We start from the raw sequence: 25,287 nt of genomic DNA on the forward strand, positions 1-25,287 counted from the left end.
GGACACCCATCCTGTTTGAAGTTTTGTCCTGAATTAACCGCAAATGTGAAGGCCTTGAGGTGGCAGTGCATCGAGTGCAAGACGTGCAGTGCATGTCGAGTCCAGGGCAAAAATGCAGTGAGTACGCTCCTCACATCCCAGCACCAGGGAGGTGATGGATAGGTGCGCTCTTCCTCCAACACAATGTTGCAGTGTTTAAACATTGGTGATGGTGCACCACACTGGGAAATTGTGGCTCCTTTATTACATCTTAAGGTTAACCTGGTAACTTGGGTGTTGATGTTCTTCAACTGGTCTTAGTCTCAACTAGTCTCTAATCTGTTGTATTACAGGATAATATGCTTTTTTGTGATTCCTGTGATAGAGGATTCCATATGGAGTGCTGTGACCCACCACTTTCCAGAATGCCAAAAGGTGAACTTTCCAACCATATTAAAAATGAGCTGGGAGGCAGGTGCGTGGTAGAGCACCCGCCTAGCTGTGTGAGGCCTGATGGAGTTCCCAGCACTGTGAAACAGACAAGCAAAGCACTTACCTGCTAACCAGCTTGTGGCGTCTGGGAGATCCCACTCCCACCCCATGTTGTTGCAGGTTTCAGTAGAAGAGTATTCTGAAGTCATTTGGTTCAGGGTAACAACACAAGAATTCAGACCTTGAGAGGAAGAGGGTTCTCTTGTCAGGAGTGTAATAGCCCTGTCTGTATTATCCGGTAAAGGAAGTGAATTTCGTATTTATAAAATTCATGATGACACTGATGACTTCAGAGTACTAAAACAGGAAGCCATCACCAGGGTTTGGCTGTTGATGTTTAAATGCATGAACATTGGAATTCTCTGTATCTGGTGTAATATGGAGTTTTCTTCTCTGTTTATTTGTGTAAGTCAGCCATGTCCCTGCCCTCATGTTTGCAATATATTAAACATTTAAAAAATGAGCTTGCCCTTTTATTAATAGTATGTATGTATTGACATTGTAGAAGGTATAGAGAATACAAACATAAGAGAAACATAAAGGGGGGAAAATAGTTACCAATAGGTTCCTGCTTCTACATGCCCTTTTCAAGGGAGCATTCTGCACATGTGTGTGTAACTTTGAGTTTTTCTCTTCTCAATAGTAGATGGTAAGCATCCTCATATCATTGCTCGCCCTCCTAAACATGATTTTACAGGAGTCATGTTGAGCACCATAACACAGAGCAGGGCTTCCAGACCTGCTTGTGGGCCATAAATAAGCTTTGTTGGCACGATACTTTTCAATTATACCTTGAGTTGTCTCAATGGGGCATGCATGCTTTGATTTGCCACCCTGTCACTGCTCCCTATTGTCACGTGTTCTAATTTGCTTTAGTCACATGCAGTCGAGGTGCTTTCTGAAGGTATTTGATTTTGCAGTCTCATGTATAAATGAACCATAATTGATTTAATTAACCAATTCTCTACAGTAGATACTTCAAGTGTTTCCCTTACACCTGAAGATAAATTTGTAGAGGGGAATTCTCTAATTAGAGGCCACTTACTTGAAAGACTGTCAGTTTTTATACTGACCACCAGTGTATGAGGAATTATCCTCATGACAATGCTAATAGAACCACTGAGCCAAAGACATACTTCCTTTTTTACCTTTTAACATCTTTAAAATAATTTTCATCTTATGAGTAGTAATATCTTAGATTTGATAAAACTATAGTCTTAATATTTTAAATCAGTTTGGTAGTAAGGAAAAAATTATGACTTTTCCCTTTTAGTTGAGACCCTGAACTTCTGTATTTGATTATTGATTCTCATCATTGTGAAGTACCTGTTTTATGCTTTAATCATTTTTCCTTTGAGGTTCAAGTACTTATACCTTTAGCTTTACATAAATATTAATCAGATTTAGATTCCTGGTGTTTGCCACATTCTATTTTTCACGTAGGGTTGTTTGCCTTGGTTTATATGATTTCTATCCCCACCCCATGGAAATTACATTTTAGTAGAGAGATGTTTGTGCAATGAGTTATCATTTTTAACTTCTTCTAGTTAGTGTATAAACTTTTTGTAACAGGTTGTGGTAACTCACACCTTTGATCCCAGCACTTGGGAGACTGAAGCAGGAGGATCTAGAGTTCAAGTCCAGCCTGGGCTACTTGAGACCTTAGCTAATGAAGAGGGAAAGGGAGAAGACTGAACAGTTCTTGTGAAGAATAGGAGGTAGCTATTCTCCCTCCAGGGAGTTCAGCGAATTGTTTCCTCAGTTCCCCACTGATTTGAATTGGAGCTTTTGATCTACTAAACTTGTCTATAATAGTCACATCTTTTGGTTTTTTTTAATATGCTAGATATGTAATTTCAGTTATTATAGTGCCAGAGACCTAAAATTGTTAAGTTTTAATTTTAAAATACTTAAACTCATAACCATTAGTGTTGGAAATTTCCAAAAGCGATTGATAAAACAATTTTTTTTTTCTCCTATGGAAGTTCAAAAGTCTGATTGATTGACTTAAAAACTTTCTCCCAAGTGATAAGAAAGAAATAAAAGATAAATAGCTTATGGCTTGGGCTGGAGAGATGGCTCCGTGGTTAGGAACATATCCTGTTTTCCCAGAGAACCAGGCAGTGCACAACTACATATAACAGTTCCAGAGTATCCAGTGCCTTCTCTGACCTTTGTGGGCATGTACACATGGCATGCATTCACACACAGACAGACAGGCAGACAGACATTCACAGACACACACCCACACACACACACATACACACACACACACACACACACACACACACACACACACACGTTTCCCTGGGTGAGTATGGGGTGGCGGGTGGCTTAATGGGGAACAGCTTTAGGGAAGAGGGGTCAGCCAGGTCCAGCCCCTGCTCTCAACACTTTGACCCGGGGTCCTTGACCTTCAGCAGTGTCCTTTCTAAAGAGAGCAGCAGGGAGTGACCCACTTTTCTAGAGAAAGATCTGCATACAGGCGTCCGTGGTCAGATTACAACTACAGGGTTATATTTAATATCTTCAACTTAAGTGAAACATTAAATTTTTTTTTCATATATATATTAATTCAGGGATGTGGATTTGCCAAGTCTGCAGACCAAAGAAAAAGGGAAGAAAACTACTTCATGAGAAAGCTGCACAAATAAAACGGCGATATGCAAAACCCATTGGACGACCGAAAAATAAATTAAAGCAACGATTGTTGTAGGTTGAGATCTTATTAAAAGAAATCTTTTATGTTGTGCTTTAAAAAATGTAGGTAATTGTAATCCCCTCGAATTTTGTCAGATTTTTTTTAGCATAATTTTTCTAAATTCAATAAGTATTTTCCTTTTGCATAAGCTGTGGGATTTTCCCCTCAAAAATAGCATTTGTAACTACACTTGGTATTTTGGGGTCTTCTCTTGGCAGTAGCTTTGATACCGACTGACATGTTTCAAGCAGCAAAGATGGAAGTGTTGTAAGAACTACAAACTTCCTCAGCCTTTTTTATTGGCTGAGCATTAAAACAGCTTCATTTTATAAATATTTTCACAGGAATTTTTTTAAACCAAAAATTATTTTGTTCATGTCTTTAGAGAGTTTCATTATCATTCCAGATAGCATTAAAAAAATAATAAATCTCCCTTCTGATGTTAATGTAATATTATCACTGTTTTTTGTTTTGTTTTGTTTTTTAGATTTCTTCTCCAAAATAGTAGCCTCTGAGAAACCTATAAATGATTGTCCTGTAAAAAGTTAGATGGGTCCATTCGGCAGGTGCATATGTGTGCAGAAATACAGATGAAATATTTTGCAGTAACCCCCAAGTCTGCTACGATAGTCCCATTTCCAACTTCTTTCTGTTGTCTAATTGTCATTAAAGGTTAGCTGAAAAAAAGATGAAGAGAATGCATTTTTAACCTCTATAGAATATAGATTCAGCTGTCAGTATTAAGAAACACATACACGGGGCTGAGCGTGGTAGCACAGGCCTTTAACCCCAGCATGTGAGAGGCAAAGAGTTTTAGGCCAGCCTGGTCTACAGAGTGAATTACTGGACAGCTCAGGCTGTCTTGGGGGCTTAAGGACAGAGGCCCTGTGCTTTATACACAGGAAGGTATTCTTCCCGCCTTGAAAACCTACCCTGAAGCTTACTTGTATCTCTTTTCCCCCTTATTTCACCTGAAGAGGTTCACTGTATTGAAGCTCGTCTGCACTTCATCTTCCAAAGGAGAAGTAGAAAGTACACGCCCCTTCCCAGAGGTCTTTTGTTTTTTTTGGGTTTTTTTGTTGTTATTGTTGTTGGGTTTTTTTTAGTGAAATGAAGGCCCTTTAACTGGAATGGTAGACATTTTTAAATGGATTTTTGCTTGTTAATTTCTAGAAACAAATATAAAACATTTATGAAAAAATCGTTCATTTTAGTGTCATTTGAAGTAGAAATTATGTGGTTTTTTTTTTTTCCTCTCATTTTTCCTGTGTAGGCATTGTTCTTGAAAAGGGACCGTATCCTCAAGGTTCGTTTATAAAATCCAAATTAGAATATAAACTTTCTAAACAAAGGACACAGCTGAAAATTGTACCTGGCACCAACCCTAACTTCTCATTTGTCCAGAATTGTCCTTTGAGCTCAGGAATTTTTAAGACAGACTGGGGAGATTTTCTTTTCCATGCTTTATAAGTCTATTGTCCTTTGTGGCCAGTCTACTCCAGGTCCAGCCCAGATGCAGCTTTATAATGCAGACATTTTAGCCTGGATGAGTTGTTTGTCACTAACCCTCACTGTGTCTTCTAGTGACCCCAGAGATCTCCAGTGTTCACCTGATGTGGCTGAAATAGTGGTGCCAGGTGAAGTTCCTGGCAGTTGAGCCACCTCAGATGAACCTTACAGAAATTGGTTCATTAAATCTTTGTGTACAAGATAGGCACTAAAACGTGGTCTATTTGTAATTATTTAAGGTGTTCTGGTAATTTGTTATCATACCATTCTCAGGCTTCCATTTCTCCATTAGCTTTCAGCTAAATGAGTAACTTTGAGCCTCGGCATTGTCATGATCATATGCAAATGGTTCTGTTGCCTAAATTCCTCCTGCGAAGTGGGTAGCTTCCCAAGCCTGCCCAAGGGCGGTCCAGGCGGTCAACGCTGTTCCTGTGGGCAGCTGTGTTTGTGGAGTGACCTCCTACAGCAGTATGGCCAGAGCCCAACACCCCACGAAGGGCAATGTCAGTCCCAGTAGGAGGCAGGGGTTCTTGGGCCAAGTGTCTGGTAATGACCATGGTAAATGTGCTGCTTCTCCACCAGACTTCCCATGCCATGTCCGACCTGCTGCAGCTTCTCTTTAATCATTTCTTCAGTTTTTTGTTTTTGTTTTTCTGTTTTTTTGCAATTGTCCTTTTTTCAGCAATATTTTATGCTGTAATTGTCTTTTCTCCTAGTATTATTGGCTGTTTATCATGCTAAGCATAAGCTAGAAGAGTATACCTTTATTTTTATTTTTCAGTACAAATTTATAGACATACCCAGATTGTACTGCTGTAGTTTTTCAAAGTAAGTGAAAAATTACTTCTACCTAGAAATGAGTATATTCTTCTACTCTGGATCAGACATATGACCTACTTCCTCTAAGACTTCTTAAAGGGCATTTCAGGAAATCATAATTACTTGTAACAACACTGGGGATGACTTATTTTTTGTCTAATTATACCGAAAGCATTGGGTGTTTTTAGTATCTGCAAAATTCTTCTTCCTTGTACTGTCCTTGAGTCCATGTGGATTCTCCTAGTGCCTGTTGACAGGCCTTGGGAGGATCCTGACACACAAACAGAAGCTATTTTCTAGCCAAGAAACACATAGGTGGTGGCACCCACAAAAACCCAGTCTTAAAGTTGCAGTGAATCTTCTCAAGTTCAAGTACATTGACTATGCATCTAGTTTCTATAGATTTGTTATTAGATGCCTTTATAGTTCTGTTATTTAATGCTGATACTATTCTCTAAATTCTTGCCTAGGTCTGTAACCAGTGATGAAGGATCCATGAGTGCATTCACAGGAAGGGGGTCACCTGGTAGGGGTCAAAAGACTAAAGTCTGTACCACACCTTCATCTGGTCATGCTGCGTCTGGGAAGGACTCAAGCAGCAGATTGGCTGTTACAGACCCCACCCGGCCTGGTGCCACCACCAAAACCACCACCTCCTCCACCTACATTTCTGCCTCTACACTTAAAGTTAACAAGAAAACCAAAGGGCTCATTGATGGCCTTACTAAGTTTTTTACACCATCACCTGATGGTCGCAGATCCCGAGGTGAAATAATAGACTTTTCAAAGCACTATCGTCCAAGGAAAAAGGTCTCTCAGAAACAGTCATGCACTTCTCATGTGTTGGCTACAGGTACCACACAAAAGCTAAAACCTGCACCTTCTGCACTTCCGCCCCCCGTCCCCATCTCTGGTCAGAGCCCCAGTTCACAAAAGTCCAGCACTTCCACCTCCTCTACCTCTACCCAGAGCTCTTCCAGCCAGTGCAGTGAGCCCTCCTTTAGCAGTCTCACTAACAGCAGCCAGCTGAAGGCACTCTTTGATGGACTTTCTCATATCTATACCACTCAGGGACAGTCTCGAAAAAAGGGACACCCAAGTTATGCACCACCCAAACGCATGCGTCGTAAAACTGAATTCTCTTCCACGGCAAAGGCTAAAGCCCGTTTCTTTGGAAAAAGAGATTTTAGGAGCAGGTTTCTCTCTCGCTCCTCCTGTAGCTGGGGGATGACTAGAGGACATATTTTTAAAGCCATTGCTCACTTCAAGCGAACAACTTTTCTTAAAAAGCACAGGATGCTAGGCAGATTAAAATATAAAGTGACCCCTCAGATGGGGACCCCGTCACCAGGGAAGGGGAGCTTGGCAGACGGAAGGATTAACCCTGATCAGGATAATGGTAAGCAAAAGGTGAAAGCTCCAGCCCAACCTCCGCCCACCCTCCCCCCAACCCCAGAGAGCCACGAAATCAACTCCTGCCCGCCCGTGACATAGGCTCTGGCTCTTTCTCTGTGCTCTTCACTTTGACACACATGCAGTGAGACTTTGACCTTTTCCTAATTCTGTCTAAACCTCCAAAAAATGTTTTTCCAACTAATATCTCCAGCCTTCTATTATTTATTTCCATTTGTAGTGGCACTAGGCACTTCCCCCTCCAGATACCTTCATAGCGTTGCTCCTGGCTTTGTAGTCCGCATGAGTAGCCACCACCACGCTTGTGCCGTGCCCTCTCCCATGCTGCCTCTTGTAGCCAGTGCTGCCTTGTTGTGTGCTGGCAACGCTTCCAGCCAGGTTTCAGCTCTGCCTCTCCCTCTGCTCCATTGCTTTCTCATAGCAAAGTTCATCCTGCGTCCGTCTCAGCAGAGCCTGATCCGTGCTTCTGTGGAGTGTGCATTGGATTTGAGTGTGTTTGCATGTTTACCCATTCACCTTAGGAAGGAGACTGATTTCAAAAGTTCAGTGAACAAGTTGGCCCATTACATTTGTTACCCTTTATCCAACAAAAAGCCAAAATATGTCATTTGGAGAAATTGGTAGATTTTATGAGCTCAAAACTAATGATGGTAATGTTATAACTAGACATCCCTTCTTATCTTGGTTGAAAAATATGTTTTGCCTTGTATTGTTCTTACTTTCCCTTGTATTTGTTATAGAAAGATGACAGTGATGTATGTAGTAGGGAAAGAGTTACTGTTGGATCTGTGAGCAGGGTTGGCTATATAAGCTTATACCGCTCAATGCAAAAAGAGATCCCATTGCCCACCGTGCTGATTCAGTACTGTTTTTGGTAGTATGCACTGGTCCCCCATGCTTCAAATCACTGAACACACTTTCTGCTGGTTTTCAATGACAGATACTGAAATTAAAATAAGCATCAAACAAGAAAGTACAGATGTAAGTCTGATGGGAAATAAGGATATCGTGACTGAAGAGGATCTAGACATTTTTAAGCAGGCCCAGGAACTGTCTTGGGAGGTAAGGCCCAGATCCAACACAGCAGTAATGAGAGTTGTGGGACTTCTAACCTTGCAGAGAGGCTGTAGAGTCCTTTGTGGCTCTTTAATGCTTATGCCTTTTTTTTTTTAAGCTATAGCAATAAATGTAGACTATCTCTTCTTTTCAAAATAGAAGACTCAACTGATCTCACAAAACAGACCAAAGCAGTACTAGTTATGCAGATAGAACAATAATTACAGAATAATAATTAACTGGCTGTGGTGGCACACACCTTTAATCCCAACATTCCAGAGGCAGGTGCAGGCCTATCTCTGAATTCAAGGGCAGCCTGGTCTACAGGCGTTTCAGGACAGCCGGGGCTCCATAGAGAAAAACCAAAAAGATAATAGTAACGGCAGCAAGATGGCTTTGTGGGTAAAGGTATTTGCTTTGCAAACCTGACAGCCGAGTTCAAACCCCAACAGCCATGGTGAAGAGAGCCAGCTCCCAAAAGTTGTCCTCTGACTTACACAGAAGCTCAGCGCAGCGCAGAGGTCCACACAAGCATGCATTCTCTCAAACACAGAATAAAGAATAAGATAAAGATTCTAAAAAGATTTCTAATAATTTTTGTCCACATTTGGAAAATAACAATTTCAAATTGTAACCAAAAAGCACATCCCTTCTCAGTTTACCAATAGTCCTGACGCAGATGGCTAGCCATATGAAAATGTGGCCATTTTTAGCTTTCTGGCATTGATGAGTGCAGTGTTGTCTTTTATAATCAATTGAAGTATCTTCATTTTTACTGTCTAGTAATTTCTCTAAATGGTTCCACTTACCATGTCAGGTCCACTTCTGTTACTGTCAGCAGACATGAAGAAGTAAGGCTGTAGACTTTTCAAAGACATACAAGTAATTGCACTGTTTTCCCATCAGTAGACAGTAAGTGGTGTGCGGCCAGCTATCCCCCTCTGCCCTTTAGCTCACGCTGTCTGCCGTGGGCTTCTAGCTTTGTTTTTAGCAGCACCCAGTCATGCTGAAGACTTGTGGTGCGTTGATCTGAAGAACAAGTATGGATTATGGATGGTCATTCCTTACTCTGCCCTTGACAGACACTTCGTGTTTGCTCTCCTGCAGCCATAGCAAGTGTCAGGTTTCTCTCTTTGACATTTTTCTTTGTGTATGGAGTGAGGATAGTCCTACAGAAAAGTAAGGGACAATAGTTAATATCTGAATGATAATGCAACCCTAAAGCCCTTTATAACATGATGAAGCTTATTTTTTTTAAATTGCATTAATCTCTTTGTCAGGGGAGAGGGTTCTGCATGCCAGTGCCTTGGTACAGGCGTGGAGGTCAGAGGACAGTTTACAAGAATTAATTCTTTCTTTCATCTGGGTTCTAGAGACCAGATTATCCATCTTGGCAGTAAATACCTCACCTAAGCCATCTTGCCAGCTCCAAAGCTAGGGGTTTTGTTCAAGATATATGTCCTTTTATATATGCCAGACAGTACAGTAGACACTGAGGCCACGCAGTGATTGCACAGCCTCATCTCATGTAGCTTGCTTGCTTCATGGCAGAAGGAGAAGTAACTGGGCTTCTCCACTTCACAAGGCACAAGTGATAACTCACAGGAGCTGACATACAGCTTCCTGTTGGAGCAGGGACCTGCAAGGGTATGGACCAGCAGCTGCACCATCTCCTAATTGCAGTTCGGATGCATTGCAGTTTGTTGTTATACCCAGGTATATAGACTCTGGGATTTACTTGCATCACACACTTATTACCCATTTGTCATATTTGTTGGATATTATTTTCATGCATATGAATTATGTACAAAGATGCTTAATGTTTTCTGTTTTAACAATATACAAATTCATAATTAAGATCAATGGCATGTTTGGGTAGCTTCAAATGAAAAAGAAGAAACAATGTAAATGAAACACTCTCTTTTCTTGGAGTTTATATTTTATCATGATTTGTTGTTGTTGTTGTTTATCAGAAAATAGAGTGTGAAAGTGGAGTGGAAGACTGTGGTCGGTACCCATCAGTAATAGAGTTCGGAAAATACGAAATCCAAACCTGGTACTCCTCGCCTTACCCACAGGAATATGCAAGGTAGGGACTGAGCCTGGCCGACTGTGTGGGAAGGCTGGGAAGCTCCGTTCTACAGCAGGAATGAAATGCTTTGGGAAGTACACTTGGGTTCCAGGGACACTGCTCAGCTGGGAGAGCGCTTGCTGAGTATGCCAGGCTTCCATCATCACACCCCACAGAAAACAGGTCATGGTGTGCGCACCTATGCATGAGCGCCTTGGAGTTGAGGCAGGAAGGTCAGAGGTTGAAGGCCATATTTGCCAGTATATATTCTGTTGATAACCATGTCTCCAAAAAGTAATGAGTGAATGAATAAATAAACATAAATTTTGGTAGTCAGCCAGAAGTCCTTGCCATCAGCTTTCTTCTGTGGTGTGTTTGTGCTGTTTGTGTATATTGCCATGGGTAGTGTAAATTTCTCTTTGAGCCAGGAGGTGGTGGCACTCACCTTTAATCCCAGCACTCTGGGAAACAGAGGCAGGCAGATCTCTGAGTTCAAGGCCAGCCAGGTCTACAGATCTAGTTCCAGAACAGCCAGGACTACACAGAAAAACTCTTGTCTCAAAAAAACAAAACAAAACAAAACAAACAAACAAAAAAAAAACAAAACCAAACGAGAGATAAAGTTCTCTTTGCCTTTTGAGGCCATCCTGTTTTTGTTTGGTTAGTAGGGCAATTGCTGGTTTTATATAGAACAAATCAGAGAAAGCAATAGTCATTTAGTAGCTTGATATAGTCACTACACTGGCTTTCTTTTAGTTAAGGATGTAGGTTTTATCAATAATTTCTCATCCTTTGTTTTTTCATGATTCTTCTCCCAGGAAATAAGCAATAGAAAAAGTAGGAGGAAGTAGTAGGTGGCAGGTAACTGTCAGAGACCCTTCCCAAGTCACTTAAAGCCCTTTACAACCAACATTAAAAAGAACAGACACTGTTGTCAGTTTCCTGCTTTTCTTGAACTAAAATTAGAGTGTCTTAGCAACCAACTATATCACCCAACATTTCTTTTCTTCTGATGCCCACATCAAGTCACATGGTATTAGTAGAATCTTGGGTTTTTACCCTCCCAACCAACCAAAACTGCAAAGTGAGATTACATCTCAAAAAATGGTTTTGTTAGAAGAAGAAGAAGAAGAAGAAGAAGAAGAAGAAGAAGAAGAAGAAGAAGAAGAAGAAGAAGAAGAAGAAGAAGAAGAAGAAGATTATTATTATTCTAAATCTCAGTGGAAGACCAGCTTAGCTGAGATTTCATGAATGAAAATGAGGTCGATAGGAGAGTGGGGACTGTGTCTACCTCACAAATACACATATTACCTAACACTTGATACCACGTATGTACATGAACACGTGTGTGTGCATAGTTTACATATCTGTATCATATGTGCATATAGCTTAAAGTGTCTGGAAAGATTTAATTAAAGATTTAATCACTGAAGTGGATGTCTATAAAATGTGTGTTAGCAACCTCAGCCCTTTGTTTCGGTACCGTTACTTTCTGAAGATTAAAGAGCATGTGCTTAGTAATTCTGTAGCACTGAGTGAAGATAACTAAGTTAAGAATATAACACTGCAGACAAAAACCCAAAACACTTTTTAATTTAAGAATTAAAGCAGCAGTGGAATTGGTAGAAAACAAATGTGATCTTTTGACTGTCGGACTCGCGTCCACTACTTTAGACTATTACATTATATAGCTTCCTCATCCAGAGGCAGAAATAAAAGCCACATTTTAGGACCTCTGCCTCATAGGTATCCATATCATTTTAAAGATAATAAATTCACTTATAAATAAAATATTACTCTAGATATAGCACTCTGCATTAAAACTATTGAAAATACAGCATTAAATCTGAATTTTTAAAAGTATACTTGGTCACACTAAAGAATAGCATTCTGAATTGTTGATTTTTAGGTGGTGACGCCATGCCTGAAAACCCTGATGGTTGGTCACAGAGTTAAATAAGCACACATTATTATAAGCTTTATTTAAAATATTTTAAGGTCTTTATATTTCTTTATTACTGGATTATCCACACCCTGTCCTCCGCCGTTTTGTTTTGTTTTGTTTTGTTTTGTTTTGTTTTGTTTTGTTTTCAGACAGGCTCTCACTGTGTAGCTCTGGCTGATCTGGAATTAGATGTGTAGACCAAGCTAGCCTAGAGACCATTTCCCTCCCACCTCTGATACCAACTGTTGGGGTTGAGGGTATATGCCACTGTACCTGGCTTCTTTTTCCCTTTTTGAAAATGTTTTCAAAAGATTTTATAGCCATTTTATGTCTAGAGAACATTGAACGATGTTTAGCTTTTCTCTCTTGAACAGTATAGTCACTCTGATAGACTTTCTAATTTTTAAACTTTGACAGATTACCAAAGCTTTACCTGTGTGAATTCTGTCTTAAATATATGAAGAGTAAAAATATTTTGCTAAGACACTCAAAGAAGTGTGGATGGTTTCATCCTCCAGCAAATGAGATTTACCGAAGGAAAGATCTTTCAGTATTTGAGGTAAGCATGTGTAAACAAAAAAGTCTTTTTGAACCCTAATATTCCTAACTGTTGACTGTGTGCTTGGATGGTTTGCGTGTAGATAGTACAGTGTGTATTCAATCTTAGCACTGGAATTCACACTGCTCTTTAAAAATAGCTCCATGGTTTGGAGTATTTATCTAACTACATTAAGCAACCATTTAGACTGATGAAGAATTCTTATTCCATCACATCAACTTTTTTGGGCTTTTTAAAATCTCTTTCTACAGCACAGTATGCACCAGTGAATTAGTGATCTCCTTGGCTCTTTGTAAATTCCACATTCTTTGGCAGGAGGAATTAGCTCTGTTTAGCAGCTCCAGCCAGTGTCTGGCAGGTACTCCCTCTTCCAGGGAACTGAGCAGCTGTGCATATCTGCTTAGCACGCAGCACCTGTGCTTCTGTCCAGTTCTTGCCAGGGTGGACAACTCCTCGGGGAGAGATCCCAGCAGATGTTGCGACTCTTCCCCAGTCTCTGGCCAGCTGCCCTAGAGAGCCTTGCTAGTCACAGGAAGCCCTTGTGTTCCTGGGTCTCATTGTAGGTTTCTTGAAGATATTTTGAGTTTTCAGGACAGACGAAGTAGCAGAAAGTCTTGCTTTATTTTCATTGTTTAGCCAGGCATCTGCTGTCAGGCTTGGGGGTCCAGTTTAGCTGATCAGTTGTATACTGTGGACTCCAGGCTCTCCTTTGGTGGTCCTGTCTGTTCACAGGGTCACTGTCCGTTCTCGGCAACCCTCCTCGCTTTAGCTGCACATTTCTGTGCCTTGTTGTATTGTCCTCTTTGTTACATCCTGGTGTATTGTTTACACTTCAGGGTCTCAGATCAAGCCTTCCTTCTACAGCAGACATGATGTCTTCTTTTTCTGAAAACCAGTGTCCTTTAGAGTCTCTCTTTCCAAATGCCCATGTTCCCGTGTATCATTCTGCCTTTTTCTCTGGCCTCCAGTGTCTCTCCATTGTAATAAAGAGAAGGTCATCAGTTTCTCATGTGTCTAAGAGGCTTCTCAGACAGGGTTTTTTTCCCCTCTCTAGACTGGTCAGGTACCTACTGCTGTGTTATTTTTAAGCACCTTCCTGCTCTTTCTAGTAAGCTTGAAGGGCAAGTGGAATTCTTTGTGAGGCTGCGCTATTACTTCTTATTAAAGGCCAAGCACAAGCTGCTCAGCCTGAGTACTACTGGCATTTCAAGCTGAATAATATATTGCATAGGAACTGTAGTGTACGTTTTAAGGTGTTTAGCAACATCCTGCCATCTACCTCCTGGCTGCTGCTGGTGCTACCTGTCCGTTCGTGACAGCCAAAAATGCCTCTAGTCAACAGCCACATATCTCTGAGCAGTAAAAGGGTGGGAGGTGGAGAGGATACCAAGTACAGGTTACCCCACTTGATGTACTGTTGGGCTGCCACTCCGGCAGCCCCAAGAAGGCAAGGTACGGAGTTGGTCTCAGGGAGCCTTTGCGTTGTGTCAGCTATTTGATCTTTTTTTCTATTTGATCCTTTCCTGGCGCCTTGGTTGCTTTTCCTCTAACCAAAAGAAAATTGAAATGACTGTTCATCTTTTCCCAGACAGCACAACACATTGTTTGCCTTAAGTAATTATTGAATAAATCATCATGAGTAAGCCTGTGTGTGGACGCTCTAATCTATCAGGAAGTCATCTGGGCAGGATAATCAGTCTTGTTAGGCATGTGTTTGGAAAGCACAGAGATGAAAGCCACCCAGAAGTGTAGTTCATTCCTACCCGAGGGTGCGGAGGAAACCCTAAGGCCCCAGTCTAGCATCTTGATTGAAGGTATCAGCTTTGGAAAGGAAACTTTTAGATCTTTGCTGTGACTTAGAAACAAGTAAACAGTAACCACAGATCAGGGTTTTGTGAGTCTCTTCTGTACCTGTTTCTTTTCTTAGACTTTTCTGGTTGCTCAGAGATTGTTTCAGGGTTTTCATTTCTGTTTCTGATGCACAGATGTACATTGCCATTATTTCATGTGTACAACACTGTTTCCGAAAGGACCATACTCCCAAATACATCAAAACTTCCTTTAATTAAAGAGAGAATTGTATCCTCAGTACCAGTTGCCTGTATTTGATTATGTTGCTATGTGTGGGACTAAGGTTCTGTCCAAGGGAAATAGTTATATGAAATCTAAAAATAATTTGTGCAGTATAAGAACCAGTATGGTCCACAGGAGACCTGGGAATGGTCAAGTTCATTGTTAAAGAGCTCATGTTAGCAAAACCTGTCTCCCCTAAGAAGAGTGCGGGCTCTGCTTGGCAAGTCACTACATTTGATCAAAGACATTGGTGTCTGTGCCTTAGTTCCTGTGGAGGCCTCAGTGTCCCAGCTTGAGTCTTTTATTTTGAAGAGAAGTAGACTATAATCATTATACTTACTGTAGGTTTAAATTCACCTTACTCTTTCTGTAATTATTCCCAACACAGAGATTGTATCTTCTCCAGTTATATTAAAATGATACTTGGGATAAAATCAAAATGGATGCCACACTTTGGAAGAATCAGAATAACTCAGGCAGTTCATTTATATTATTTTTATTTGAAGTCCTTTTGAAAATAACAAAAGTTTGACATGCATGATGAAATTTTTATTTGTTTCTTTAATTTTCAGATTTACTTGGCTCCAATTTAAAAGTAAGAGGGCATGCCTGATAAATTTTAACTCATTATAAATTGCAAGTGAAAGTGACTTTGCTAACGTTGCTGTTTCTTGAACGAGCTTAAGGAGGAGATGTTAGCTGTCTTGAATTTACCTTAACAAGAGGGAAGATGGGATTCTGACTCTGCAAGTAACAGCTGTTCCCTGGTTAACACTGTCTTTGTTTAATGGAGTATTTTAATCTTAGAGTGTAGGATTTAGAAATAAAATTATACACTTTTTAAAATGATATACAGAAGAAGCAAGTTTATATTCTGATGATACTTTTCTGTTAAATAATGTTGTCTGTTTCTCTTTTTCCAGGTTGATGGAAATATGAGTAAAATTTATTGCCAAAACCTTTGCTTGTTAGCCAAGCTCTTCCTGGACCACAAAACATTGTATTATGATGTTGAGCCATTCCTTTTTTATGTCCTTACAAAAAATGATGAAAAAGGCTGTCATCTGGTTGGATACTTCTCCAAGGTAAACCACGAGCCAGCGTGGCCTTTTCTCCCTTGCTCGCAAATGTCTTTAGTGGAGCTCAGGTCTTTGAACAGGGTTGTTTTGTTTTGTTTTATGACAATAATCTGAGTAAGTGGCTCATGTTTCTGAAAACCTCAGCTTTTTGTTTAAAGCTCATTTGAAAAGACAAAGACAAGAAACAAAACAAACAAACAACAAAATGGTGCCTAGGAAGTGTGTAAAGGACCCCAGAACCCTGTGCTGTGCTGACAGCGACCATGTGACATTTCATTACCACTTTGTAGACTGTCTCTTTGCTTTGATTTCCAAATGTTCAGCTTCTTTCTTCTTTTAAGTGGTGTGCACATGAAGCTTTCTGATGGAGCACTTAAGACCTCAGCCTCTCTCTCTCTGACTCATTTCCTACCCTCGTGGTCAGCAGTATCCAGTGTTAGAGCATTGGTGCGGGCTGCTGAGATGGCCCCTGAGAAACGTCCAGGACCTGCTTGGTAGGAGAGAACTGACCCCCATAAGTTGTTCACATGCACCCCTACCCTGCCCTGTGCCTCCCAACCCACACACATATCAAGGAATAAATGTAATTAAAACAAAAACACCACTGGCAATTGATGGTCTGGTTGATAGATGGCTGGTTTTCCACCACTGCCTCTCATGATCTGTGCAGTAGTTTTTAAGTTCTAAGGGAGTCTTGCCTATAGGAAACCTACCTGTCTCTAGCAATCAACATGGGGAAGAGTTTGCATACTAAGGTGTAGTGGCTCATCTTTTCACTGGTTCAGGGCTCTTCCCCAGAAGAAACTGCTCAGAAACTGCTATTGATAACTCATGCATCTTGAAAGAGGGCTGATTTTGAATGTGTTTGCCAGGTGTTGAACTTCCCTTGGGTGTGCACCCAAGACTGGTTACACACGCAGAGGCGGTAATTATCCAGAAGCTCAGCAGATGAGTGACTTTTATTGGATCTGCTTTTCTTTAATGTTCATGAAACACTTCGTAGAAGTGCTGTTTTCACAGGGAATAAGAAGCTAGACTATCTTCCCAGTGTGGTGGCATATGCCACTAATATAAATACTCAGAGGGCTAAGACAAAAGGAACACAAATTTGTGGTCAGCCTAGATGGCATGGCAAGACTGTCCCATTATATATCCCTCAATGCTCCTCCCTCCAGACACATCCAGAGGTCCTCCCGTCTCATCCCTGGGAGTATAAGTGTGCAGCTATTTTGACTGACTGACTGACTGACTGACTGACTTTCTTTGTTTCTTGTTTGGTTCATTGATCTGTTTGTTTGTTTTTGTTTTTTGAGACAGAATCACTCTGTGCAGCAGCCCTGGCTTTACTGGAACTCTTTGTAGACCAGGCTGGCCTCTGCCTCCCAAGTGCTGGGATTAAAAGGGTGCACCACCATGCCTTGCCATCCTTCTGCTTAATATGGATTTAAGTCTCATGCTCCTGGAGGCTCACACTGGCACAGCAGGCACTTTACTTATTTATTGGGCTAGGTCCCCAGCCCAGGAACATGTATTGAGAAAAGGAAGCAGATTGACCTCTCAGGGCTGAGGACAGCTCTGGACAGAGAAAGGGCTAGCTAGCATCAGGTATAAACCCTCTGCCCAGAGTACATCCCTTTTTCCATAGAGTGACCCATTTATCTCACTTTGCAAAGTAAAATTCATTATTTGAGCCTTTAACTATTGGCGTGCACATCCAGGGATGGGCAATTTATCTTCTAGAGATAACACAGTCTCGTTGTTACTTCTCGAGTCTTAGAGATGCCACAGACGACAGCTACAAGTACACAAAAGTGGGGCTCATCTTCTTTCATTCTGCCCTTTAGACTTTTTTCCACAGTTGTTTCCTGTGGTCTTTGAAACTGGTTCGTTAAAGATCTGAGTGTTCTGAAGTGACCTTGTGATGTGGTTCTATTTGTGAGCAGCCTCATTTGTGGTTTATATTTGGCCACAGCACTCACAGCCTCAGAAGCCTTTTCCAGATCATCTCTGTGTAGGTTTTGGTGGTGTCTGTGGACCGGTGAATACGATACTGCAGTTGTGAACCCTTGGTTCTTAGCTGCCCCTCCACTCGGAGCCCTGTTTTTAGCCTGTTGATAGGGTTTCCGGCTCACTCTTCTTCAGGGGCTTTGGGGCTTCTTGGTGGCTTTTTTGTCGTTTGATTTTTCCTGGTTTGAGATGCAGACTAATTATTTCTCTGGCTTTTTACTTGGCCTTCTGATTCACAGGAGACACATTTGTGTGTGTGTCCACTCATATGTCTGCCATTCCAGTGCCACTGTGGGATTTACTCAGAGGCAGAGGCCAACTTGCCGTTGTCGAGTTGTAGATTATCGTACAGCAGGGCTGCCCGCCAAAGCCCAGCTTACTCCAGTGGTGGACTGAGTGGTGTTTTCTCCCTCTCTCCAGTTGTGTGAGCAAGGAGAACGTCATTCCCCACTGTGGGGCTTCTTTCATCCTGCACATTTCCTAGATTCCCTATTCGAATTTTATGCTCCTAACTTTGTAGAATGCAGATACATTTGAGAAGCATAGCCAGAGTGGATGGTTTGTTGTTACTTACTTAATCGCCCGATCAGCATGGTAGGACTACTCTGATCGGTCCTGACCCAAGCCACTGTTTGACCTTGGTGGATAGTTTTACAAGGACGGTGACAGGTACTGGGAATCGCCCATTGCAGCGAGCTCTGACAGACTTACTATGCTTCTTTTTCCCATAGGAAAAGCTCTGCCAGCAGAAGTATAATGTGTCCTGCATAATGATCATGCCCCAGCACCAAAGGCAAGGATTTGGACGCTTTCTCATTGATTTCAGTAAGTGAAATACATTACTCACTTTCATAGTAGCTGCTGGCTGTCTCAGGAAACTGAACCACATAAAGCTTTATTTAACCTGCTGTGTTGTTTTGTTTTTGTAATCTTACTTAATGGGTCTTCTGTTTATAACCACTTGAGTTAGAAGATCTTCCTCACATGACAGTTTCCCTGACACCCACTTACACTCTAGGAAAATGAGACTAGATCTTACCACAGTGCCCTTGCCTCAGAAAGCCGTTACCTGGAGTGAGCTGGTAGAGTTCTGTGGTGCTGTCTTCACTAATAGCATTGGGTAATTATTGGTGATAAGCACAAGTGATTGTTAGTTACAAGGAGTTTTAGCTTTCTCAGATTTTGCCAAATAATCTTTGTGGAGCAGAGGAGACCAGGGGTAAACAGAGCCTGTTCACCTGAAGGAAGCTCTTGTTACTTTCCTTTTTGCTGTGACAGAAGCTGTTTGTAACAAGAAGTTTCTCAGGAAGTATTTGCTTTATATGCACTTTTATCTCCTGAGCCTCTTTGGTTAAAGCTGGATGCTTGCAATAATGCAGCGGTTGTGCTTCTTTCTTAACTGCTGTCTTTTTCTTCTTGCTTATTTTGTATTGGATAAGTAAACGTAAGGCTGGAGCTGCATTTAGAGAGTTGATTCCAGTTATCTAGAGATAGTAACCTGTGAGCCCATTACCCTGTGACGATAGTAGTCTCTAGCTATATGACAGTCTGTCACTTAGAGCCCTGTGCACATGAATTCATAGGTTGTTAGCTGAATAAAGGAAATTTGAATATATGTACAGGAAATACAAGGCCTTCCATGTAGGTATGCTGTGAGGGTCCATAAGGAAGTATGTTGACTTTATAAATTTGTATCATTAGATTCTGAAATGTTGAAGTCTGTAGATAAAATAAATAAAATTTTAGACTGATTTTGTATAATTTACTGACATAAAAATATAAAATTAAAAAGGTTTTTGGGTTGATTATTTTTATACCTTCAGATAGTATTTCCAATTATAAATTTATTTTCCTAGTCTTACTGTTCTGGCCTAGTTATCCAGGAGACTAATTATCCAAGGAGGGCTATATACTAGCTCACTGTCTTTCCTTTACAAACTCCTAGCTATAATCAGCTTGTTTTTCTTCTTTATTTTTCCATGTTTTAAATCATCGTTCTCTGAACCTTTCATACTTGTACATAATGCACTGATTGCTCCTCTCCTGCCCTCTCTCATCTCTCCCTCATCCCCCCCCCTTGTTTGCTACTTAATCTCTTTCCTGCATTCATGTCTTTTTATCTGTGTCCCTCTGGGTTTGACAAAGTCCATCTATGTGGCTTTAGTTCCTGGTGGTATACGAGTGGGTATACGTCTGAAGACCATATTACATGAGTTGTTTTTTTTTTAAAGGTTTTTTTTTTCTTCTTGTTTATATTGGATAAATAAATGTACAGTTGAGACTACATTTGGAGAGTTGTCTAGAGATAGTAACCTTCGAGTTAAATACCTGCTACAGCTATTTGGAAAGGCAGAATTACCTGTCTTTTTATGGAGTATTTTACAGTCACCGTCCATGAGACGCTCATCTATAGCTACACTTTCTGGGATGCATCACAGCCACGTGGGCCTAAGCCTGGTGACAGTGTTCTTGTGTCTCTAGACTAAAAGGACGTTCCAGGAGACAGTTCCAGGCTGCCTTTTAAGCTTTTTTGACGCAACAGTTTGCTTCTCTAAGTTCTTTTTCCGTGCATGGCCTTTCCTGACATGGCCCCTTCCTCTTGCCTGTTCAAAATCATGCTCATTTGGTAACAACTCGAGAACCTCTTCTCTCTGATGCTGTCTTCGTAAGTTCTATCTTCTGCCATCTCAGCCGTGTTCTATACGAGCATGCTTAGACCATGTTTGTCCTTTTGTGCTAGACATCAATATATCGTGCTTCTGAGTTACTGGGGTCTCCTTGGATACTCTTTTGGATCCGCATAGTTCCCATAACAATTTGTATTAGATGTGGTTTTGCTGATATGAAGTGATATGAAGCTATCTAAAGTGATGCCTAGATTATAAAGGAACTGGTACCACCAGGTAAAAAAAGTCAAGCTCTAAATACAGGGGACATACATAGACCAATGGTTCATGGCTGCTCAAGAGCGATGGACACAGGCTGGAGGGCTCTCTTCTCCTGGATTCTGAGATTTCCTCTCCCTTAGTCAAAACTTTAAAGCCCTCCTATAGACAGCTCTCCACCCTCACGTCAAGACTTCAGAGAAGCCCACTTCCCACAAAACTTCTGCTACTTTTTGCCTCCCACGGACAAGGAAAATAGCTGTTCTTCCCACGGGGAACAGCTAGGCACTGGGGAGCTAGAATGTTCCTTCCTGAGCCCTGGCCTGTTCCTGCTGTTAGAGCTGCCCAGCGATACCTTATATATTTCACTGTTTCTTTATTTTGAAAGAAAATTCAGACTTTAGAGAAAAGTTACAAAACTGTGCCTAGAATTTCCATGAATTCTTTACCTGGACCCCCTGGGCGTTGGCATATATAGTATCTGTTCTTTTATTCTCATTCTCTCTCATATGTTTGTTTCCTGAGTTGTGATGAGAATGAACCACAAGTGTTAGTCCATCTTTAAAGATACTCTGCTATGTGTCCCACAAACTCTCAGAACCAAAATATCCCTATTGGCTAGGCACTCTGTATGAGTGAGTGTGCTAGACTCAGGTTTCATCTTGCCAGTGCTTCCTGCTGTCCTTTCTGGGGGAAATACCTCTCAGTGTAGCTTTATTTCTCACCACATTCAGTCACTGGGTCTCTTAAATTTCCCAAGATCAGGGGTATTGGTTGGTTTGTCTTGATTTTAGTTCCTTGGACATTGTGAAGTGTACAGGGACATATTGTGTACAGTCCCTACCTTTCCATTGGGGCTTCTCATCGTTATTAGATTTGGGTGGTAAGCTTTGGGGAGAAGTACCAGAGAAACTAAGGTTCCTCCTCCTTGGCATACAAACTGTGCTTACCATGTATGTTATGAGGTGGTACCTGCCAAGTCATTGTAATTAGTAAGGATTACAGTGGTCTGGTAGGAGATACCTTGAGGTTATGTAAACACCATTTCTCCCACCTTCTCCTTCTAGAGCCTCACATCACCCAGGCTGCCCTTTGACTTCTGACCCTCCTTCCCTCACCTCCTGAGTTCAGGATGACAGGTGTGTATCTGCCCAACCTAAAGAATGATTTTTCACGAGGGCAGGAGAGATGGGTTAGCAGTTAAAAGCACTGGCTGCTGTTAACCAAAGATCCGTTCAGTTCCCAGAACCCACATAGTGCACTGTGTGTGACTCCAGTTCCATGGGGATCTGGGCCCTCTTCTGGCTTCTGTGGGCACCAGTGCTTCCATGGTACACAGACAGATGTTCATGCAGGCACAACGGCCATCAGAGAGAGAGAGAGAAGATAGATAGGTAGATAGAGAGATAAGATAGATACGATAGATAGGTAGATAGCAGAGTTGTGCTCCTCCCTTTTCCGTAGGTCACTGGCTGCACTCATCTCTAGGTGCACCCTCCTTTCTGGTTTGTACTAATGAGCATGTAGGTGTGCCCTTTCCTCCTCCTCCTCCTCCTCCTCCTCCTCCTCCTCCTTCTTTTTGCATAAAACTTATTACACTATAGTCTTTGGATTCTGTTCTTTTGCATTTTTTAGTCTGTATCAGGAATCACTTGATGTAAAAAAAGATTCTCTTGATGTACATCCTGTGGCTATATACACAGTTGATTTCTCCCATCCCTATGTCATATAAGTTATCTCTAGTATTCTGCTCTCTGCACACAGGTGAGTGTGTGTGTACCCATAGGTGCATAAGTATCACATACCAGCACACATGGAGGCCAGAGACCTTAAGATTTATTTTCTTTTTAATTACGTGTATGTGTGTGTGTGCATGTAAGTATGGGTTCCCTCAGAGATAATCTCAACCCCCACTCTGAGCTGGAGTTACAAGAGATTGTGAGATGCCCTGCATAGGTACTGGAGGGTCCTTGGGAAGTAAAATAAGCATTCTTAAAACCTGAGCCATGCTTGGCTCACTGTCTCAAGCCTCAGTGATTGGGATGCCTGAGGTATACTCCAGTGAATTCTTGAATACCAGTGACTATGTTAAAAACTCTTGCTGATGTCTATGCTGACTTGTCAGCCAACAGTGGCTGTATGCAACATATCTGTGTATTCAGAGCTAACAAGCCAGGCTGAAGGTTCAACTCCAAGCTCAGGGAACTGACATGCCCCAGAACGTCTTCATGAGCATGCATGTTAGATGTTTCACTTACTACAGGCATATTAAAGACTCATGGAGTCCTGTGCTCAGCAAGGAGTCTGCATTAAGAAAAAGCTAGTAGAAGTTACTGGGCATGCTAGATAACAGCTGGAGTAAGGACAGCCAAGGGGTCCGTGAGGCTGGGGAAGGGGATTTTGAGACTCCAGAAAACAAAGGAGATGAGTGTTGCAGCACTGACTGATCCTAGCACAGATGGGATTTGTGAAATTCTTTCTGTGTGTCACCTGAATTGCACATGTGAGCCCAATTCTCACAGATAACTATGGGGAAAGTGACACACACACACACACACACACACACACCGTCATAGATCCTTGGTGTCCCGAAGGAAAAGGTGTAAGCAGTATACCTGGAGGACTGTGGCCTAAATGGAATTTTAAAAACATGAATCCAGGGCTGGGAGTAAAAGCACTTGGTGTATGAGCCTGACAAAATGAATTTGATTCCCAGAATGCAGTCGATGGGGGGAGTGGAGATCTGAGTCCAAAAGGGTTTCCACTGATTTTCATGTACAAACACAGCCCACACACAGCAAGGGGAATTTTATAAAGAAGTGGATTTACCCAAGAATGATGGCTCCACGTCTGTTATTCCAGGTTGTGGCAGAGGATTGTCATGGGTTCTAGGCCTGCTTGGACTACAAATGAAACCCTGTCTCAAGAAAACACAGAGCAGGGAGAAGGGTGGTTCAGAAAGCTTGGCTTTCCAGAGCTGGGGGCAACATGGCTGGGTTGTTTTTAAACTGTAAAGACTAGGACACTGGGTGAGGAAGAGTGTGTGTGCACGTGTGCTTGTGTGCGTGTGTGTATGTCCATACGTGTATATGTACAAATGTGTTAGGGAACATTGATGAGAAAGATTGAAGTAAAAACAAAAGTAATACCCAGGTGCAGTTTTTATTACAAAGTCATAAAAGAAAGGCATTTAGTGAAATGAGTTGCACTTTCCTAGCTAACAGACTAAAACCTCACTGACTAGAATTCTAGAGTCTAGATCAGCAAGCTAACTATATCTCAGTGGCCGTGAGTGCTTGCTGGGTGACTCCAGTGACCTGAGTTCAGTCCCAGGAACCCAGAGGGTAAAGAGGAGAACCAATTCCCCAAAGTTACCTTCTGACCTCTATATATACTCTGGCATCTACATGAAGATGATGGTGATAGAGAACACTTTTAGTTAAAAATATTTTGTTCACACATGGGCTGCTTCAGGGCTGCTGAGGTAGACCCGTGGTTATTACCATGTTCTTCTCTTTCAGAGACCCCAGGCTCAGTTCTCAGCACCCACATGGCCTCTTAACAACCTTCTGTAACTCCATTTCCAGGGCACCAACACCCTCTTTTGGCCTCCGTGGCACTCCGCATCTACATGGTGAATAGACATGCATGCAAGCCCAACACTCGTACATATAAAATAATAATATAAGAGGGGAAAAAAGAAGAGTCTGCTTGCTGAGCCTGGTGGTACCTGTCTTTAATCCCAGTACTCACAAGGCAGAAGCAGTAAGATCATTGAGGTTTTGAGGCTAGCCTGGCCTATATATCAAGTTCCTGGAAAGCTAGGCTACACAATAAGACCCTGTCTCAGGCAAATATGCAAAAAAGAGTAGACTGCTGTTCTTCTTAAAGTAGAACTTTAAAATGCTTAATCAGGAATTTCAAATGACTTCAATCTGTAAGAAAAAAATTTTTTTCAAATAAAGTTTGATGTTGGTTTGTCTCGTGTAAGGAGTGGCTTGGATTTCATTGGCAAGCAGTAGTTGAGGTAAGCAGGGTTACAATTGCATGTTATCTTCTCCTTGCAGCCTCCATTTACCCTGGAAGCCAGATAGATTCACCATGTGTGTGATAGGGAATAATCATAAAGTTCCCACTGGGAAACCCCACCCATGTGAGCATGGTCGGCCAAATATTCAGGGCATGTTCAGGAGGGAGCACGCCTGACTCTAAGGATGTTGTTTGATGGCTGAAAACATCTCTGTGGTGCAGACAGAATGAGTGGTGGTATTGCATAGTTTCCCCTGTGCTACCTACTCACTGCAGGATTTCTTTCTTACCTTTTAAAAGTGGTACTGACCATTTAAACAAAAAACAAGCAAGCAAACAAGCAAACAAAGCCACTGTCCCAGCCCCTAGCTGTGTGTGGCACTTCTCTTCCCAGTGATGCTGGTCCTCCTCCCCTCTGAGGTCTGTCGTTGGAACGAAGGCTGTTTCTTGAGTTCACTTAAGTTGCAACAGGAAGGATCGTTGTTCTCAACTGCCAATCTTGGGCAGAGAGAAGAGACTAAGTTGGTTGAATAGATGTTTATCTTTCCCTTCCTCTTGACAGATAGTTCATTTCTTGGCACATTTATTTTAGCAGGAAGGTTCCAGTGTTCATCCTCAGAAACTGTCAGCTCTGTCCGCTCCTTTTCTCTGTCACTCTTCTCCCAGTCAG

The 25,287-nt window shown here is 41.7% G+C and overlaps 1 protein-coding gene across 9 annotated transcripts in view; it reads left to right on the plus strand.

Annotated features, from left to right (window-relative positions):
- Window positions 1-25,287, plus strand: part of Kat6b (lysine acetyltransferase 6B) — a 172,708-nt gene that overhangs the window by 122,070 nt on the left and 25,351 nt on the right. For 5 of the 9 annotated variants that reach the window (XM_029541941.1, XM_021202960.2, XM_029541943.1 and 2 more), the window contains exons 4-12: window positions 1-117; window positions 333-414; window positions 3,051-3,183; window positions 5,971-6,899; window positions 7,854-7,975; window positions 9,943-10,058; window positions 12,403-12,544; window positions 15,541-15,702; window positions 18,435-18,528. In XM_029541941.1, the coding sequence (XP_029397801.1) occupies window positions 1-117; window positions 333-414; window positions 3,051-3,183; window positions 5,971-6,899; window positions 7,854-7,975; window positions 9,943-10,058; window positions 12,403-12,544; window positions 15,541-15,702; window positions 18,435-18,528 (1,897 nt within the window). Of the gene's footprint in view, window positions 118-332; window positions 415-3,050; window positions 3,184-5,970; window positions 6,900-7,853; window positions 7,976-9,942; window positions 10,059-12,402; window positions 12,545-15,540; window positions 15,703-18,434; window positions 18,529-25,287 lie in introns of those variants that run through there. The other 4 variants (XM_021202961.2, XM_021202962.2, XM_029541944.1 and 1 more) reach the window with 4 other exon arrangements.

Source organism: Mus pahari, chromosome 8, assembly GCF_900095145.1.
Source record: "Mus pahari chromosome 8, PAHARI_EIJ_v1.1, whole genome shotgun sequence".
In the NCBI taxonomy this organism is placed as follows: domain Eukaryota; kingdom Metazoa; phylum Chordata; class Mammalia; order Rodentia; family Muridae; genus Mus; species Mus pahari.